This window comes from Lolium perenne, chromosome 3, assembly GCF_019359855.2.
Source record: "Lolium perenne isolate Kyuss_39 chromosome 3, Kyuss_2.0, whole genome shotgun sequence".
Taxonomy (NCBI): domain Eukaryota; kingdom Viridiplantae; phylum Streptophyta; class Magnoliopsida; order Poales; family Poaceae; genus Lolium; species Lolium perenne.
Genome location: NC_067246.2, coordinates 175,733,738 through 175,752,530, shown reverse-complemented (window position 1 = coordinate 175,752,530; position 18,793 = coordinate 175,733,738). Strand labels below are relative to the sequence as shown.

General features: G+C 43.6%; 1 protein-coding gene across 1 annotated transcript; it reads left to right on the top strand.

Annotated features, from left to right (window-relative positions):
- The first annotated feature begins 11,888 nt into the window (after window positions 1–11,888).
- On the top strand, window positions 11,889–18,580 carry LOC127342673 (uncharacterized protein At5g01610-like). The gene is made up of 3 exons (XM_051368664.1): window positions 11,889–12,196; window positions 17,644–17,698; window positions 18,022–18,580. Exons 1-3 carry the CDS (start codon window positions 12,110–12,112, stop codon window positions 18,390–18,392), a joined length of 513 nt encoding a protein of 170 aa, XP_051224624.1. The 5' UTR covers window positions 11,889–12,109; the 3' UTR covers window positions 18,393–18,580.
- The last annotated feature ends 213 nt before the right edge of the window (window positions 18,581–18,793 follow it).

Genomic DNA, 18,793 nt, shown 5'->3' with positions numbered 1-18,793 from the left:
TGTCGACTTGGCAGGAGAAGGGTTTGATTCTTTAGCCGATGCTGCTCTCTCAGAAGCTAGTTTAGCCCTCTTTGCGAGAGGAACATCGTCATCATCATCGGCAGAGCTGTTTGAGTACAGCGTGCAGTTAGCATACAAGGTGACAAGAAATGAAAGTAACAAGAGTGTAAATGCTCACAAGTCTAGGTCATCTTCGTCCACGAAGAAACTGGTTGAACCCTTCTTAGCAGGAGGAGGCGAAGCAGCTTCGTCGGCATCATTATCTCCTCCTTTAGGACTTGATTCAGCCGAAGTGATAAGATCATCATGCACCTGCTTGCGACGTCTGCTCCTGAGAAAGGCGTCATCTTCAGCGGTTTCCTCCTCTTGGACATCGCTGTCCTCAAGGGCGTGCTGGGTATCCTCGGTTCCTTTAGAATCGTCATCATCATCCTCTAACACCGCTCCGCTCTCGGGTGAGGGAGGATAACATTGGGCGACAGCGGGAACCTGCAGAAAGATAGCAAAACGTGTAAGCACAAACAAAAAGAAGGAGTAATGACAGTAAACGAAGGACGAAAAGGTTACCTCGGATGGAGGATGCTTGGAGTCATAAGGAGGGCGCGCCGATGTCAGAACGATGGTGTCCTTGGTGCTGAGGCATGTTAGGCGACGAACTTCGTTTTGGAGCTCATCTACCGAAATGTCGGCAGAGTTGACCCTCGACTTATCGTTTCTGCCAGCGAAAAGCCACAACTGGTGAGGGCGAGACATCAGCGGCTGCACTCGACGTTGCAGGAACACTGAAACTACTTCAGTACCACGCATCGTCATGCCTCCTGAATTCTTCAGAATGACAACTTGCTTGAATAGCTCATCGGCTGTCGCCTTTTCTTCGGGAGAAAGGGCGTTGTTCCAAGATTTCTTCTTGTGAGCCACCAAGACATCGTCAAAAACGGGGAGATTTGAACGCCGCCCAGGAACGACAGGGTCCCGAAGGTTGAACCATTTGTTGCGCCAGCCCTGGACGGATTCCTTCATCAGATAGTCGAAGTAATCGACCTCCTTCCTGACGACAAAGCCGACACCGCCAACAACGGGGGAGCCGTTGCTATCATTGTGACGCTTCACATAGAAGATCTTCCTCCAAAGGCCCCAGTGGGGCTCAATGCCGAGGAAAGCTTCACAAACGGTGACAAAAATGGAAAGGTGGAGGATGGAATTTGGGGTCAGCTGCCAGAGCTGAATCCCATAGAAGAAAAGAAGGGAGCGAAGGAACTCGTGCGCCGAAAGAGAGAGGCCACGGAACAGGAAAGCGGCGAACATGACGGTGAAGCCCTTTGGGGGACTCGGGCAAGAAACCTGACCTGGGAGACGAACGTCATCCTCAGATGCGGAGATGAAGCCGAGGGCGCGGAGTTTGTTGATGTCGCGGTTGGTAATGGCAGAGGCGCTCCAGTCGCGGCTAACTTTGGCCACCTCCGATGTGCTGCCGCTCTTCTTCTTGCCCATAGTGGACGAAGCTTTTGATGGAGAGGCAGAAGGACAGAAGGCTTGAGGGAGAAGATGAGCAGTGAGCGGGGTAAAAGGTAAAAAGAAAAGAGGCTCCCTATTTATCCCGTAAAGATTTGAGCCCAAACGTGGCCATAACTCCACAAAGCATCGTGGGGAGAGGAGCAGATCTGACTGTACACGTGGCACTCGAAGAAAGAGTGGAACCGGCGGCCCATTATTCCCACGTCGCGCGAAAAATGAGGAGACGCCTCGATCGCCGCGCGTGCATTAGTTAAGACCTAAAAACTGCCCGCGCAGAACTAGGGTGGGCCCGTCAGGTCAAGTTCCATCAATTGGCCCACAGCAGTTACACGTCAAGTCAAATCCCATCAATTGGCCCACAACTGTGACGTCATATAAAAAAATTATTATTAAAGGCACTCGATGGAAATATAAAAAGTCATCGGATGAAGGATTTGAGTCCACGCACGGATTGCAAGCATCCGAACCTGGACTCGGGGGCTACTCCCATCGGGAGCGCTGATGCGCACCCGATAAAAAGGAAGACTCGACAGAGTGAGCAGTCGAAGGAAAAAGGACTGAGTCTGCACTCAAGTGATTACACCCAGACATTCCCATCGGGAGCGCATGATGTACATCTAGTAAAAGTTTTTTGCACTCCAGGATCATGCCCGGGGACTTGATTCTGTGTAGAGTAACGTTGTTTTGCCATCGACAGTTAACCAACAAAAGTTGGGCACGTTGCTCATTATCCTTTGTGTGAAGAAAATATATCGGATGACCTATGAAGCCTTGCGAAAAACTCGGCAGAGGAAAGTATTCGAGTAGTACAACTTGAGTCTACGCACGGATTGCAAACATCCGTACCTAGACTCGGGGGCTACTCCCATCGGGAGCGCTGACGCGCACCCGATAAGAGGAAGATGGAGCATAATCAAGATGAATAAGAATAATGAAGGAGAAGAATATCATGAGAGGACATGCATTAGTCTCTACCCGAATTATCTTCGGCTAGACACTCGGGGGCTACTGACGTGGGCATTACCCTTCGAGTAACCGACGTTGCCCTATCCTGTATTGACCAACTGGAGGCCCATGAAGACACCCGAAGGCTAGATGGGCCACTAGGTCGGCGCATTCGTAAGATCCCTTGACGGGCAAGACAAGGGAGCGAACAAACAAGGAAAGATTGGATCTAAACTACTGTAAATCTAGTCGTATTCGGTTAGACCTCTTGAGACCTGGCCTCCTATATAAAGGCCAGGAGAGGGGTTGCCGAAGGGACACGAACAATCTTAGCAATCTTAGCCAGGAAAAGCTTAGAGCTAGGTAACCCTAGCAACAGCAATCTCGCCTAGATCTCAGCCGAACTATTCGGCACCCCATTGTAACCCATTATTCTCATAATCAAAGAACAGACAGGCAGGACGTAAGGGTTTTACCTCATCGAGGGCCCCGGACCTGGGTAAATTGCTCTCCCCGCTTGTCTGTGAACCGATGTCTCGTGTCAACCTACAGGATTCCGTCAACCCTAAGCCCCTATCGGAGGGCATTGACTAGGAGTACCCTCGACACTAGGCACTATACACTATTCATGAGTCGACTACTGGGGTCTTGTCAACACTGTTCATGCGTCATGATGATATTGTACTATGTACTAGAGGGATGGGCATGCATCGCACGTCTTGTTGATATCCTTGGTCTTGTCTTCATCTTCTTGTCCACTTCATCAAATGAGTCATCGTTCTTATCTTCTGTCTGGCCTTGGTCTGAAGAAAGGGAAGTATGCCGGTCTGACCCAAGGGCGTCCCAAGACCGGCATAAGGGAATCACGTTGAGGGAGTGCTGCCACGAGGAGTTGAGGTTGATATGAGTCGAGGAAGCGTGCCGGTCGTACGTTGGAGCTGGAGCATCATGGAGCCGGCCTAGGGTCGAGCGAGGTGGCTTGGGAGCGGGCGTGGCCGACGGAGCCGGAGCGGGAACGGAGGTGGGCCATGACAAAGGGTTAACTTCGTCAATGCCCATGATGATGGACTTGGGTTTCAAGAAGGAGGACACTGGCGAATCAACAAAATGGTCAGCCAAACTTAGGTACCCGACGAGTATTATTATCAAGGGCGAAGCGCCGATATTATAGTATGTGGAACTATGATTACAAGGTGTTTGCTCTAATTGAATCGGCCCCCTCTCGGTGGCTCCTCCCAGCCCTTATATAGCGGGCTAGGTCTCAGAGTCCACCATGAGGTCGAGTTACAGTGTATGTTGGTTCACCCGATATGGGCTTTACTTTCTTAACTTGATATCTTTGGGTTCTTCTGGGTTTTCTCTAGGCTTTCTGTGGTGACCCAGCATACCGCTGCATGGTGTAGTATGCAAGTCGTTGACATAACACCAACACCAATGAAACACCATTCCACTAGTATTACATCCCTCAAAGTGGTACAACAGAAACATTTGCGGGTCCAAGGCATGTCTATAGAATTACAACACTTACTCTTTACAGAAGATCAACACAACCTCCTACTTTACAATGAGGTAAAACTGCAAATAAACTCCAGAAGAATGACTCGTAGTCTAATCTTATCACGAACTCTATCTATGGAGAATTTGACTAGCTATAGGGGCTATGACTGGATTCTAGCTAAATAGGAGCTAGGTTTTGGGAGCTAGTTCCCTTCTACTGCTAATCTAGGTTTTTTTCCTTGTTGGATGTGGTATTTGACTCTTCTGACAAGGTCCTATCCCTTGAAGTAGTTGTTGACTCCTCGGCCTTCGAGTTGCACTTTAGATCCTCCTTCGATGCCTCCATATCTAAGCAGGGGATTTAAAGAGGGATGAGTACGAGCGTACTCAACAAGTTCCTTATAGGAAAGAGGTGTTTAATGCACTAGCTACGGCCATAGACCAGAAAGTCATAGGCAATGCAAGTTTTTGTAAAAAAAATCTTCAAAAGGTTGCTTTTATTCTGAAGAGTTATGTCCGTCAGCCTTCACCGGGTGTCTAGAACTTCGTGGAGTTCCTTTCCGGCCGCGTTCGCAGTTCCATAACCCGGAACAGGGAGTGACAGGTCACGATTTGTTACACTCTGCAGAGGTGTGTTGCTTTACCCATAAGAGATCTTAACCTTGATGCCAACCGGGTTGCAGGCTCCGTCCACACTTCCTTGGTGTGAGGCCCGGTATAAGGTCCTAGCCAATCATTGTATTTCTCCGCGACCCCGCACACTGACCCTTTGTTGCAGTTCTGACCTTGGGTCCTCGCCGATCAGCGTATCCATTGGATACCATCCGACCTCGAGTATTATCAGGTTCTACGACCATGATACCTTCGCCGGTCGTTGCAACCCATCATAGACCGCATTACCGTGGGGAATTAGAATGGGATCCCCACCCTCCGGTTGTTCTCGCAAGACACAACTGCTACGGTAAGCGCATCCGTTGATGTACGAGAGGGAGAAATACAACTGACTACTCCGTCCCACTCCAGATCTTATGGTTAACACGGTATTACGACACAAGAATCACTGGAAGACATTTGTTGTTAATCCTAGATGGATACAAACCCATTTAAATGGAACCTCCACTATACTCATACCATGGTTCCATTGCCCACCACATAGTCATATTCATAGTTATGAAATTAGCATTTTTGCTTTTCATGCAAGAGTTATAAGTATAGTACTTTGCAAGTAATTTGGTAAAAATACTCAAAGTGACATGAGCAAGCGATGAACTTGCCTTTCTTGACTGCAAGATTATGAAGGCAAGGTCTTCTATACGCAATAACTCCAAATTCTGAAATACCATCATCGTCAGGTAAGGACGATGTTTAAAAGATTGGCAAGGATGCAATAATGCATAAGTATGAGATGCAATCGCTCTAAGCGTGACCTAACCCCGATGATTTAGTATTAGTGAGTTGGTATGATTGGTTTAGGGTGTGTTGCACTTTTAGAGTGATTCACAAACAAGGTTCTTATTAAGGGTTGGTTACTTGGTATTATAAACAAGTAGTGCAATACATCACAACAATAATGTTAATAGCACACAACAATAAGATTTGGTATAATCCTAACATGTAATGAACAGTTGTTGGTTTTAGTATTATATGGCATGGTTAATGATTACTTATCATATACTTCAAAAGAATAACTTTTGAAGAACATGTTCTTTAATAAATAACAAGTATGATAGTTAGGTTTGTGGACTTCTATGGTTTACTATGGGTTCCAAACTAGTTTCTGGAGTAAAGGTTAGATGGATCCCAACAAGGTTGGATTCATCAGCATCTAGAACTTATATGAATTTAGTGAAGCACATCTTAAGCAATTAATTATACATGGTTGCTATCAAGGTTGGTATATCTTGCTGGTGATAGCTGGCTATTGTCTATAGGTCCTATTAGGCAGGGTTGATGATGATTCTTTATTTACTTCAAAAGAATAACTTTTGAAGAACAGATTACTTAAATAATAATAAGTATTTCAATTAGGGCTTATGGTGTCTAGGGTTTGCAATTGAATCCACTAAGTAAGGAATATTAGGTTCCTTAATAAGATGATTTATAATTCGCTAGTACTTGCAGGGTTTAGTGGAGTATGATTATGTAATGCAAAATATTGGGCATAGTTTCTATTAGAGTTTATCACAATGGTGTGATGATAAATAAGGATAATTAAGGGTGATGGCTTTGGTAATATGAACTAGTATTTACACTCAGTTGATCCTACTTGATCATCTGGTTTTATTTGGATGAGAACATGAAATACCAACTTATAAGTACTATGGCTTCTATTATTTTATGGGAACAAGAACAAGTACTTAGTTGCTAATTATGGAGCTATAAAGGTAAATAAGGTAACATTATTACATATAAGAGGGATATGCTTTATCGAAGGAAATAAGAAAAAGAGGGTATGTTGCTACTCTTTTGAAAGAAAAAAGAATAGAAATTCCCGAAGTAATGTCTAAACCCAAGGATTTCACAAATCAAAGATAAAGGATTCCAGAACAAGTAAACACAATTTTCAATTGTCTCAACAACAGAATTGGATCATAATAAGGGATAAAAGTAAATTCGCTCGAAATGAGACAAAGAAAAGAGTTTAGAGACGACTCAATTTTTTTGGAAGGATTTAGTCTTTGGAAGGATCTGGTATTTCATTATTTTTAGACGATTAATTATTAAAATAACTGTCATTTAGGGATTAAATCCCTATAATAAGGATTTAATAAGTTAATGATAAAGAAAAATTAGTTTTAATACTGGTTTTTATTCATTTTAGAAATTTTTCTTAATTATTGACTTTTAATTAAATTTAGAATTAAAAGAAAAGACTTAAATAATATAGTTTAAACAATTAAATTTTTATTTAAAATAAAATTTGCATATTATATTTTTATTGGATAGAGTTTACTTTTATAAGAATTTTGATATCTTATTTATATTTTTATGAGTTAAAATGAATTTTCTATATTCATTCAAAGTTGCAGATATTTTCTGGATTTAAATTTAAAAGTAAAAACTAAAGCTACCCGGTATAAACTTAACCCTAGTAGCTGACCAGTGGGGTCGTGTCCACCTCAGCTGCCACACAGATGAAGACTGGTCAAAGCTACGAGTGGGTCCTATAGCCACGTCGGCCTCGCCGGTCAATGACTGCTGACGGTTAGCGCACGACGGCGCCGCCAATTTATGGCACCCCAGGACGCGCGGCTAGACTCTATCGAACCCCCTCGACACGCTGAGTACCGTGGTGGTGGTGGTTTTCAGAATGGATCACCGGAGCATAGCATCGCCGGAAAACAAGCCCGCGGCGGAGCAATTCCGGCCAAATGGCTATCTAGAGCTACGGTTGATGAAATAGCGTGATTCAAGGTTCCAAAGAGGCGCAAGCTCACAGTGGTGTTGATGGTGTGGTCGCTGGAGGTTGTGGTGGTCGGAGACGACTGCGATTTCAAGATTGTCGGCGTACCTGAGCAAAAGGGAACTTCGAGATTAGCCCTCCTCCTAGCTCCCCTGGATGCTCTGCTCCGCCAGGTTGACATACTAGTCGAGGCGCACCTCCTCGATCTCCTCTCGGTCGCTGGGATGGCTCCAATCTTCGGGTTCTTCTCCGACGCTGGCGACAGTCACCAGACGAAATCGAGAGGTAGAGTGAATGAGAGGGCGAGGCTTGGCGGAGATGAATTAGGGTTCTACGGTGGAGCTCTGGGCGACTTTATAGTTCACAGCATGGTCGGCATCGACACCACGTCATCGGAGACGACGCAGATGCCACGGTGAAGTCGGTGTGTGCAATGTGCATGAATCGTGGTGCAAACTATGTCGACGGATTCATAGTGATTAGCCTAGGGTTTTGGAATGGAATTGGTGTCCGTGGCTCGTCCTTATCGGCGACGAGGATGTGGCCAGCGAAGTTGGTCACGGCGTCTCGATGTCTTCCATGCGGGGAAGGAGAAAGAAGACGACACCCCCCATGAATCGGTATGCTGGGCTGGTCCTGGGCTGAGGCTTGGGCCAGTGTTGGGCTGCTCCATGGGTTGCATGGCCAAGTAAGGTCCGGTAAGCCTCTTCTCCCTCTTTTCTATTTTCTGTTTTATTTTTATGTTTTTAATTTCATCTTCGAATTCTAATTTTGAATTCAATTCTATTTGCTGATGTTTTTACCTATTTTAATTGGGACTTAATAGCAATGGTAATTACATGATTTTTTTGTTCTAAAAAAATATTTAATATATTTAAGCTTTATGGAAGTTTTCAATTAGGCATGATTTTATATATTCATTTTGATTTCCTTTTTCTTGTAGAATCAAATCTATTTTAAATTATTAGAGTTGATAATTTCAGCTCAAAGTATTTCAATGATTGTTATTAGGACTTGGTTTCTTATTTGATAAGTTGATTACTTACATATGATTTTATGTGAGCACCAATTTATTAGGGTCTTATAAGTTCTATTATAACCCCTTTTTAAGGTTGACACTTATCATTATCTTTGAAAATATCTAGGGTGGGTATTGTTTTCATCTCATGGTTTGGTCTTGGTTACAAGGATGAGTGGTTGATCACCACACATGGGTTTTAATTATCGGATTTAGCACTAGGTTCTTATGTTCCATAATTAAACATACGATTTAATTAGAGTGCAATTCTAGGGTTATATTCTTATTTACCTATTGACACATGAGTTGAAACTCAAATGTGGCCTAGCTTTTAATTGTGATCACCTAAGTGATGCACAAACTAGGGTTGAGGTATAGGCCTACGCTACAGGTATGAATTGACACCATAATGAATTAGCTAGGTTTAGTCTCTCCCACCACTCATAGGATGGTTCTATCAAGGATCACTTAGGTTGATATAGAGGCTGAACTATACAAAGGGTTGTTACTATTTAATTGTTTCTCTAATTAAAATATTGGAAATGGTTTAGGGTTGCTAGTAGTCTCCCTATGATTTTATGTGAGGGTTGATGTCTGCTTATCATATTAGAATTTAACTTATCCTCACATATCTCTGAAGCATGATCATGTATTAGACATGATCAACTTATTCTTAATGGCTTCTACTTCAAGTTCTTAAGGTTTATGATCATTACCCAATAATGATGATCATGGATGGTATGGACTTCCTAAAGTATCACTAGAAGTGTTTGGATATGGTTATACCAATTACCCCTCTCACTCCACAAGGAATTAGATTATAATCTATGGTTCTACTCAAGGAATGATGATGTGATTATCTAAATATGTGGTCTGCCTAAGAATTCTACCTTGCTATCTTCTGTAGCTTGTTCTTCAGGAAATCTGATAAACCTGCTTCTTGTGGTATGCCTCCACCTCCTAGCTGCTTCATCTTGGTCCTATCTAAAGCATGGAGTGGCCCAACTTTTTGGTTTGCTTGTATCATGGTACAAGACGATGAAATGGATGAGGTATAGGGTTCCTTTTATAGGCTTGGACATGCTCTAATATGATGACACATAGGTGGGTGACTCTTGTTTCGATTTGATGAGTAAGGTGCTTGGTTGTCATGCTCTCATCCATATCAATCCTTTAAGCATGAGGTGGCATAGCTTAGGATTCAAGCTATGTAGATATTTTCATCCTATGTGGCATGGGTATTGTCCTCTCATGTGATTTGTTTTTGGATAGACAAGTGGCTTTTGTTTTTAAATACATTCTGAATGATTTTATGCTTGTGGTGATTCACTATATCATATGTGATTGTATTTATATTATAATTGGAATCAAAATGCCAAAGGTAAGGATTATACCCAATTTTGAATGGTGATGTTTGATTTCACCAAGGCATGATCATATGAGTTTCAAAATACTCATAGTTAATTTTATTCAAATAGTTTGAACTATAATTCGTAATGTAAACGAATTTAGTTTTGTGATATTTCAGATATTTAATAAGTTATGATTTAAATAATAATATGTGGCTTTTATGCATTTTAGACCCTAGGTTTTACCATATTTGGTAATAAGTTTAGAATTGAACTAGGTTTAACACAAAGATAATTTCTTAACTTTTAAGTGTTAATAATTTAGAGTTTGATTCTTATCTATCTGATGATTATAGGCCTCTCCCATCTCTAGGGTTTAATGATAAGCTTGTGTTGGTTTTAATTCCATTTGATCTAACCCCTTAGATCAAATCACCTCTACCCAAAATAAGGTTTTAGCAAAGGTCACATTGAGGTTTATAGCACTTGACTTGATGAGCTACTTCAATTCCACCAAGTCAAGTGAAACTTCAGTTACTGTGACATGTTTTACTTGAAAGCGCGAAAATTCTCCGGATTTTCTATGCATGAATGCAATGCACACATCTGTTTCCTCTATTTTTGTAACCCCAAATCCTGGGATATTACACTTTCCTCTACTCCTTCATGGGCTTTGTACCAGGGATAGCAATGCTTCGGACCCGATATGGTATACCCATGTCAGGCCGTGGCGAACCTGGCGGCGGCCCAGGACGGGCGAAGCCGACGCGGGCCGATGGTGAACCCGGAGTGCGCCGGGTGAAGCCGTAGTCGGTGAAGTCGGCCCGGTTTGGGTGAACCCACTGTTCAAAAAATCGTCCGATTCAACGATTAATCGCCCGATTAATCCCTATTCAGTGGTCACCGATTAGCCGATAAATTCATTTATCGTCCGATTAACTCATTTATCGCCCGATTAATCGTTCGATTTGCCTATTAATTGCTAATCGTCAGCTGACCGAGTTGAACCTGATAAGCGATTTTCTCAACATTGGTTGAACCCAAAGTGGGTCGGGTGAAGCTAGATTTCGCCCATGCGGGCGGGAGCCAGGATCCGGCCGGGGTGAAGCTGGCATGGGCCGGGGGAATTCGGACTCGGCCCATGCGGGTTGAGGAGCAGGCCGGGAGCTGGAGCCGGCCTAGGCGAGATCTAGAGCAGGCCGCGTGTGGCAAAATTTGGCCCAGGAGGGACGCGGGTTAATTCGGCCCAGGTGGGGCCTGCAACCGATTTGACTGGGATAATCCGGTTTTTTGTGAAGCCAGTTTGGGCCAACTTTGGACCTATGTCAGTTTGTAAGCCCAAAGTCAGTTTTGAGGCTAGAAATCAATATGATCGAAATTTGACCGGGCCGTATAGGATTTTCCCTTTCTATATCAATTCCTCCCCAGACTTATATATTACATCTTGGATTGGATCCATCTAATCACCAAGTTTGGTGTACCTGGGGTCATCCCCCTGTAGGATGCCTGTATACCGACCTGGTCGGCACGGACCACGCCTCGCACACTTGAGGCAGGGATGTTGGACTTGTCTAGTGCCCCTTTTTTTCTTTACCTTTTTCGTTTTTCCCTTTTTCTTTTATGTTGTTACGTAATCTTTTTTCGTGTGTGTTGAAAGTGTAACATTTTTTGAATCTGAGGCCATTTTCAAATTTTAATATTTCTCAAATTTGAATATTTTAAAATCTAAAATAAGTTCGAAACCATTTTTATTTAACCATTTTTCAAATGTGAACAATTTTCAAAATTTGGACTCTTTGAATGTAATAGTTTCAATGTTGACCTTTTTCAGAATCTTATTTTTTCGAATTTGGATATTTTTCGAATTTAAACATTTTTCTAACTTAACATTTTTAAGTCTTAATATTTTTTGAATCTAAAATAACTGAAAAAACAGAAACAAAAAACGAACGGAAAAAACCTGAAATGGGCTAACAGGCGGGGTGTGCGGCACTTGGTGTGCGCCGACCTGGTCCGTATGTTTGCATTCTGAAGGATGACGGGCCGTTCATGAATACCGGAGGCCTACAGAGCCAGCCCAGCCCAGCCCAGCCACCGAAAGCAACGTACTGGTATTCTGTTCAAAGCCTAGTCAGCATCGGTGTTTCCAGCCGGGAGGAGCCTCGCCTCCTTCGCTCTAAAATTGACCAACAACGACGAAACCAAAGGCGGAAGACCACATTCTCCCCAATTTCTTTTGGATCCAGAGAGAATCGATTTCCAGACATTTCTGACCGGAGAAAAGGCGATTTCTGGCCGGGGCAGCAGGATCAGCGCGCTGATCCCTCCACCTAGGAGGTTCGGGATTTTCAGGCTGAGGGAGACTTGGCGGGAGGAGGGATCATGGATCAGATAATGGGGAAGGTGGGCGGGCTCTGGTTCAGCCAGAACGCCGGCAAGGAGATGAACAACGTCGGCGAAGACCTCAATGTGAGCCCACCCCCTTCCTCCTGTTTTCCTAGATTCGGAATCGCTTCTGCTTCCGCATGTGATCGGATTCCCCGCGCGATAGATTGATCGCCGAGCGGCCGATTTTCGGTTGTCCATCCATTCTAAACCTGCATGCATCATAATGTCTTGTTCGCTCCCAATGGCCAAGCTCTGATTGTTCTTGAGGTCTATCCGGTGGAACTAATGCCAAGCTGTCCTGCAGCTACCTTTTGCTGTTGTGCATTCTCTTGCTATTGTCGAAGGTGAGGGTATCTAGCAAGATGACGTGGATCATATAGATGATTGTTACTTGCGAGTTCTACAAGGCGGTCATGCCGGCCGGTATTGTATCATCTTTTTTTCGATAAAGGATGCTTTATTACTTCAAGAAGCAATTACATCCAGCCTCTGCATAACCAGGATGCACACAGCCGTTTGTTGTCTCAAGTGATCAAAGTTACATAAAACAAAACTAGGCGAGATACATATCGGGACGATAAATCATATGACGCCTAAGATGTAGGTGGAGCTACTATCCGTAGACTATGCTGCCACCCATGTAGGAAAAAAGTATCCCTCGCCGTATCCTCCAACCGTGTACAGACCTCCGTAAATAGGTCTCGGTTCTCCACACGCTGAAGAGGTAACCACGAACGGAGAATACCTGTGCATCAGTAGATGACCTGCAACAAAGAGCAATTTTTGCCATTAAAGATCTTGTCATTTCTACATAGTCAGAGCGCCCAGATAACTGCTAGCGCCCCCATCCTAAGAAGCAATTTAAACCTTGAGTCGATACCATGAAGCCAATTGCCAAAGACATTAGCGACACTAGTCGGAGGATACAAGGTAGACGCTACTTGGATGACTGACCATATAGATATCGCAAACTGGCACTGGAAGAATAAATGTTTGATGGTTTCATCATGATGACAAAAAACACATCGTGTGCTTCCGTGCCAATTCCGCTTAACAAGATTGTCTTTTGTGAGAATAACCTCGCGACGAAGATACCATCCAAAAATTTTAATTTTTAATGGTATCTTCATCTTCCAATTTTTTTTATTATTATCAACTGGTAAATCAGAAAGCAGGATCGCATTGTATAAAGATTTTACAGAAAAAGTACCATCTACATGGAGATTCCATCGAAATTCATCTGGCTCTGGCGATAAATGAATATCTCCAAGCCGCTGAATTAGATTGTTCCATGCCACTAGCCTTTGTCCAAGTAAAACCCGTCTGAACGTCACATTCGGGGGTGAAGTAGCAGTTACAGTTGCAATGGTATCACCTTGGCGACGCGCAATTCTATACAAAGCGGGATACTGTTCACTTAAGGGTGCATTGTCGAGCCAAGCATCTTCCCAGAACCGTATCTGTGCTCCGTTCCTAATGGAGAAAGTCCCATGTCGAAAAAAGACATTTTTTGTCGCCATAAGACCAGCCCAGAAGTGTGAATCTCCAGGTTTCCAAACCACTTGAGATAATGTCTTCGAGCCGATATACTTTCTCCGAAGTATAGTTTGCCAAATCCCATCCTCGGTAAGTAGCTTAAAGAGCCATTTACCCAGTAGAGCTGAATTCTTGACCTCCAGGTCATGAACTCCAAGCCCTCCTTGATCTTTGGGACTACAAACTATACTCCATTTAATCAGTCAATATTTCTTTTTCTCGTTGTCCCCTTGCCAAAAGAATCTAGATCGATAATAATCGAGTTTATGCAGAATTCCTTTCGGTAGGATGAAGAATGATAACATATACAGTACCATATTTGTTAGTACCGAATTAATGAGTACCAATCTTCCACCCAGGGACAACAATTTACCTTTCCAACTACTGAGGCGTTTTTGTAATCTTTCTTCCACTAATTTCCATTCCGCAATTGTAAGCCTCCGATAGTGAATCGGAATACCCAAATAACGAATCGGAAATTGGCCTTGCCCACAACCAAATAACTCTGTATACAGAGCTACATCGTCTTGGGCATCACCGAAGCAGAACAATTCACTTTTATGGAAGTTAATTTTCAATCCTGATAATTGCTCAAAAGCTGCTAAAATTAATTTCAGATTTTGAGCTTTTTCAAGATCGTGATCCATAAATAGAATTGTATCATCAGCGTATTGAAGGATAGATAAGCCACCATCAACCAGATGTGGAATCACACCTTCAATCTGACCATCAGACTTGGCCCTCTCTATGAGTACAGCCAACATATCCGCTACGATGTTAAACAACATCGGTGATAGCGGATCCCCTTGGCGTAACCCTTTACGTGTTTGGAAATAGTGTCCGGTGTCATCATTAACCCGGATTGCAACACTACCTCCATACACGAAATCATTTATTAGAGCTCGCCACTCAGGCGAAAAGCCTTTCATCCTGAGTGTCTGTTGAAGGAAAGACCATTTAACTTTATCATACGCCTTCTCAAAATCAAGTTTTAAAATAACCCCATTTAATTTCTTAGAATGCATCTCATGTACCGTCTCATGCAAAACCGCCACTCCATCAAGGATATTACGTCCTTGCATAAAGGCTGTCTGCGATGGTAAAACAACATGATCCGCAACCGTATTAAGTCTAATGGTGGCCACTTTCGTGAAAATCTTGAAACTTACATTTAATAGGCAAATGGGTCTATATTGTTGGATCCTTTCTGCCTCATTAATTTTCGGTAACAAGATAACTTCACCAAAATTTAGACGAAATAATTCTAGTTGTCCAATGTGTAAATCACTGAACAAATCTAGAAGGTCCGATTTAATCGTATCCCAGAAGGTTTGATAAAACTCTGCTGGAAAACCATCTGGACCCGGTGCTTTGTTGCATTCCATTTGGAAAACTTCCTTCTTAACCTCTTCCTCAGTATAAGGTGCGGTTAGCAAGCCGTTTTCTTCCATAGAAACTTGGGGTATATCATCCGTTAAATCCTCGTTAAGAGAGAAAGTACTTTCCTCCGGAGGACCAAACAGACCCTTATAATAATTAGTAATGTAAGACTTGAGTTGCTCATGGCCTTCAATCCCATTGGCTAAGCCATGGAAATACCGCGTATTTGAGTCTCCTTCCAAGATGAATTGAGCTTTGGAACGTTGATACCATTTGAGTTCCTCTTCGCGAAGAAGACTCGCCATCTATTCATTGGATTGATTTTTAAGCTCAATCTCATGTGTAGACAGTGGTCTAATCTCCGCAACAGCCTCAAGCTCATCAATCACATTTGATAAGCGAGTCTTTTCTTTTTTAAGAATACCAGCCGTATGGGCAGCCCAACCAGAGAGATGTTTGCGCAATGACCGCATTTTATTATTCCATCTCAAAATAGGCGTGCTCCCCCCGACCGGTCTGTCCCAAACCCTTTTAACCATATCGTGAAATCCCTCTCGATATAACCAGCCAAGTTCAAATTTGAACGGCCGTTTACAAACGGGTCTGGGATTCCCAGTGGTTAGAAGGATGGGAGCGTGGTCAGACAGTTTTTCAATACGTTCTAGTGCACGGACTGCCACCATAGGGTATTTATTTTCCCATTCGGTATCCATCAACACGCGATCTAGTTTCTCGTATGTAGGCTCAGGCAAGCTGTTTGCCCAAGTAAACTGTCGACCAGACATAAACACCTCTCTTAAATCAAGGCTATCGATGACAGCGTTGAACAAGAAAGGCCAATGGCCATCAAAGCGGCCTCTACTTTTCTCATGAGGAAACCTCAACAAATTAAAATCGCCTCCGATTAAAATCGGATAAGGATTATCCTTTGTAAGGTTTACCAACTCACGTAAAAAGTCAGCCTTAAACACTTCCTGGGCGGCATCATACACAGCAACCAGACTCCACATGAACCCATCTGCTTTATTCTGAATGTCGAGCTTAATGTGGTACTCTCCATCAGAACTAGCCAAGACGGTCATGGTGTCTATGCGGACGCCAAGTAAAATGCCCCCCGATCTACCACGGGGCGGGCGAGAAAACCACTGAAAGTTAATCCCGCCTGACAAACGGTCGAGAAAACTTTGAGAGAAATTTCGCCTACCCGTCTCTGATATAGCAATAAAATCTAAATCATAATCTCTACAACCATCAGCAATGTGGGAATGCTTAGCCAAGTCACGAAGACCTCTGCTATTCCGGAACATGCCATTCATCGAGAAACTATTTTAGATTTAGAGTTCTTGCCATACCTACGAGATTTCTTTCCAGCCGATGATCGAGAACCACGTTCGGACGCTTGTAAATCAGAACTAAGCTCCGCGTGTTCTAAATCAACTTCTGAAATGTTGCCAATAATAGCCGAGAGAATTTGACCATCTAGGATGTCATCATCTTCATCATCGTCTATAATTGTCGTTTCAGGCCCAGTGGAGACATTCGGAGCAACCGTTAAACGGTCAAGCTCCGTTTGTCTCAACACATTAGCCGAAACAGAAATCTCCTCAGACCGACTACCCAAGGAAACCCCTAGGCTACTCAAATTAGAAGAAATACGAGTATCTGAAAAAGAAACAAAAGACTTAGACGGTTGTTTAATACCTGCCGTGTCAAGGTTCATCTCCGCCTTGCGTCGCATGGCTCTCTGCATGACGTCCTCATCCGTCGCCCCCGCCCCATCCTCCGAAAGAGCATACCTCCCACTCCTCCTCACCGTCGGCTGAACGACTGGAGGAGGGACCGTGGGTGAAGGCTGCTGCAAGGAGGCTGGCGAAGAAGTGGGCGAGCGCGGCGGAGAACCAGCTGGTGAAGTAGGAGCCATCGATACAAGGGTAGTAGGTGAAGTAGCCCCATGTATCACCCCGGCCTTGGCAGGCGGCAACGAGGAGGCGGGCGTTGGTATTGTATCATCTGAAACCGCAGAGCGCGCCTTTGTACTGGTGGGTAGATTCAGTGAACTGTGTACGTAAGTAAGTGGATGATTAATTGCAGAAAGCACGATTGATTCGGTGAACTATGTGCAAGATGGATATTTACACAACAAATTTTACGCACCATTAGTAAATTTAGTTGTCCGGTGATATGTGCCACCAATTGTGATCTTGAGACAAGTGAACACATGGGTTGGAGAGTTTACAACTTTCCAGTGGTAGCTGCAACAAGAGAGAGATATAGTAGCACGTTGGTTGAGGTTGTGCCATAGTTAGAAATGAAACCAGAATCAGAGTGCAACATTATTCACAATGAAGGAAGACTGGTGGGTTGTCTGCATTTTTATAAATGGGGTTCTCTGTGTTTTTCCATGGATTCTGCTTGTTATAGCATTTTATTGTGTTGTTTTGAAATTTCTTGTTATGGATGTATTTGTGCGAAACAGTGTGGCATAATATATACACTGTATTATGCATAGAATGCTGTGGCAGTTGTGCAAACCATGCTTCTATAATGCCAGCAACAGGAATTCCTTTTTCTTGTGTGCTGACTCTGTCGATCTTGTACTGTTTTGACTCAAGGCAATCTCAAGCAGCATTGGAGATGGAGCCAAATGGATGGTCAACAAAATCAAAGGTATGGTAGTCAAGGGCTAGCTTTGCTGATTTCAGTAGAAAAACTACAGAATGGTGCTTTGTTTTTCTAATGAAAAGGAAGGACTTGTTTTTTGGTTAGCTATGATGTTCTTCGTAAACACATTTTCCAATTTAGATAGACGTGGGACACAAATGTTCTACTACTAGAAATGGCTGTTTCCACTTTCCAGTGGTAATTATGAATAAATTCCAACTTTCTAACTTATTGGACTAACACCAAAATACCTTGACAACTTAAGGGAAAGGAAATTGCATTCTTTTGCTTCATCGCTGTACCCATCTGATGACACCACTTGGTTTCAGGGAAGATGCAGAAACCATTGCCTGAATTCCTCAAGGAATATGACCTCCCAGTGGGCCTCTTCCCGCAGGACGCGACCAACTACGAGTTCGACGAGGAGACGAAGAAGCTCACGGTGCACATCGCGTCGGCGTGCGAGGTCGGGTACAAGGACTCGTCGGTGCTTCGGTTCTTCACCTGCGTAACTGGCCACCTCGACAAGGGGAAGCTGTCGGAGGTGGAGGGCATCAAGACCAAGATCCTGATCTGGACCAAGGTGACGGCCGTCAGGACGGAGGACGCCAAGGTGCACTTCTCCGCCGGCCTGAATAAGACCCGGAATCGCGACGCCTACGAGGTTGTCAGGGATGGCGTTACCATAGACAAGTTCTAGGTAGTATGGTTACTTTTCGATTTGGTGTGCTACCAGCGGTTGCTCCTCTCCCGCCATACCAAAAACATGTCTGTATGTACACCAGCGATGATGTTCTTTGGGTTGTGAACAATGAGGTGTAAATGTCTGTCTTGTCTCTTAAAAAACAGATTTCCTTTGTAAATTAAGCAATCATGGATTTCAGGCAACATCTGCGCAACGACATCCGGCGGTGAATCAAGTACAGTCAAGTATTTAGAAAAAGAGAGGCCAAAGTGTTGTCTTTTTTGACAGATTAAGAAGGTGCCCAGTTAATGAATAGAAATAGCACGGAATTGATACAAACAGGATCAAACCAGAGATCGCATCGTAGGAAAAAAGAAAACCGGTTCTCCTCCTCGCGTCGCCCCCTCCTGGCGACC

What these genes read in the sequence shown, in the direction of transcription:
- LOC127342673 (XM_051368664.1), top strand. Translation starts at nt 12,110, where the DNA reads ATGGATCAGATAATGGGGAAGGTGGGCGGGCTCTGGTTCAGCCAGAAC. An exon ending in ACGTCGGCGAAGACCTCAAT is followed by an intron (nt 12,197 to 17,643) that starts GTGAGCCCACCC and finishes TTTTGACTCAAG; the next exon opens with GCAATCTCAAGCAGCATTGG. An exon ending in GATGGTCAACAAAATCAAAG is followed by an intron (nt 17,699 to 18,021) that starts GTATGGTAGTCA and finishes ACTTGGTTTCAG; the next exon opens with GGAAGATGCAGAAACCATTG.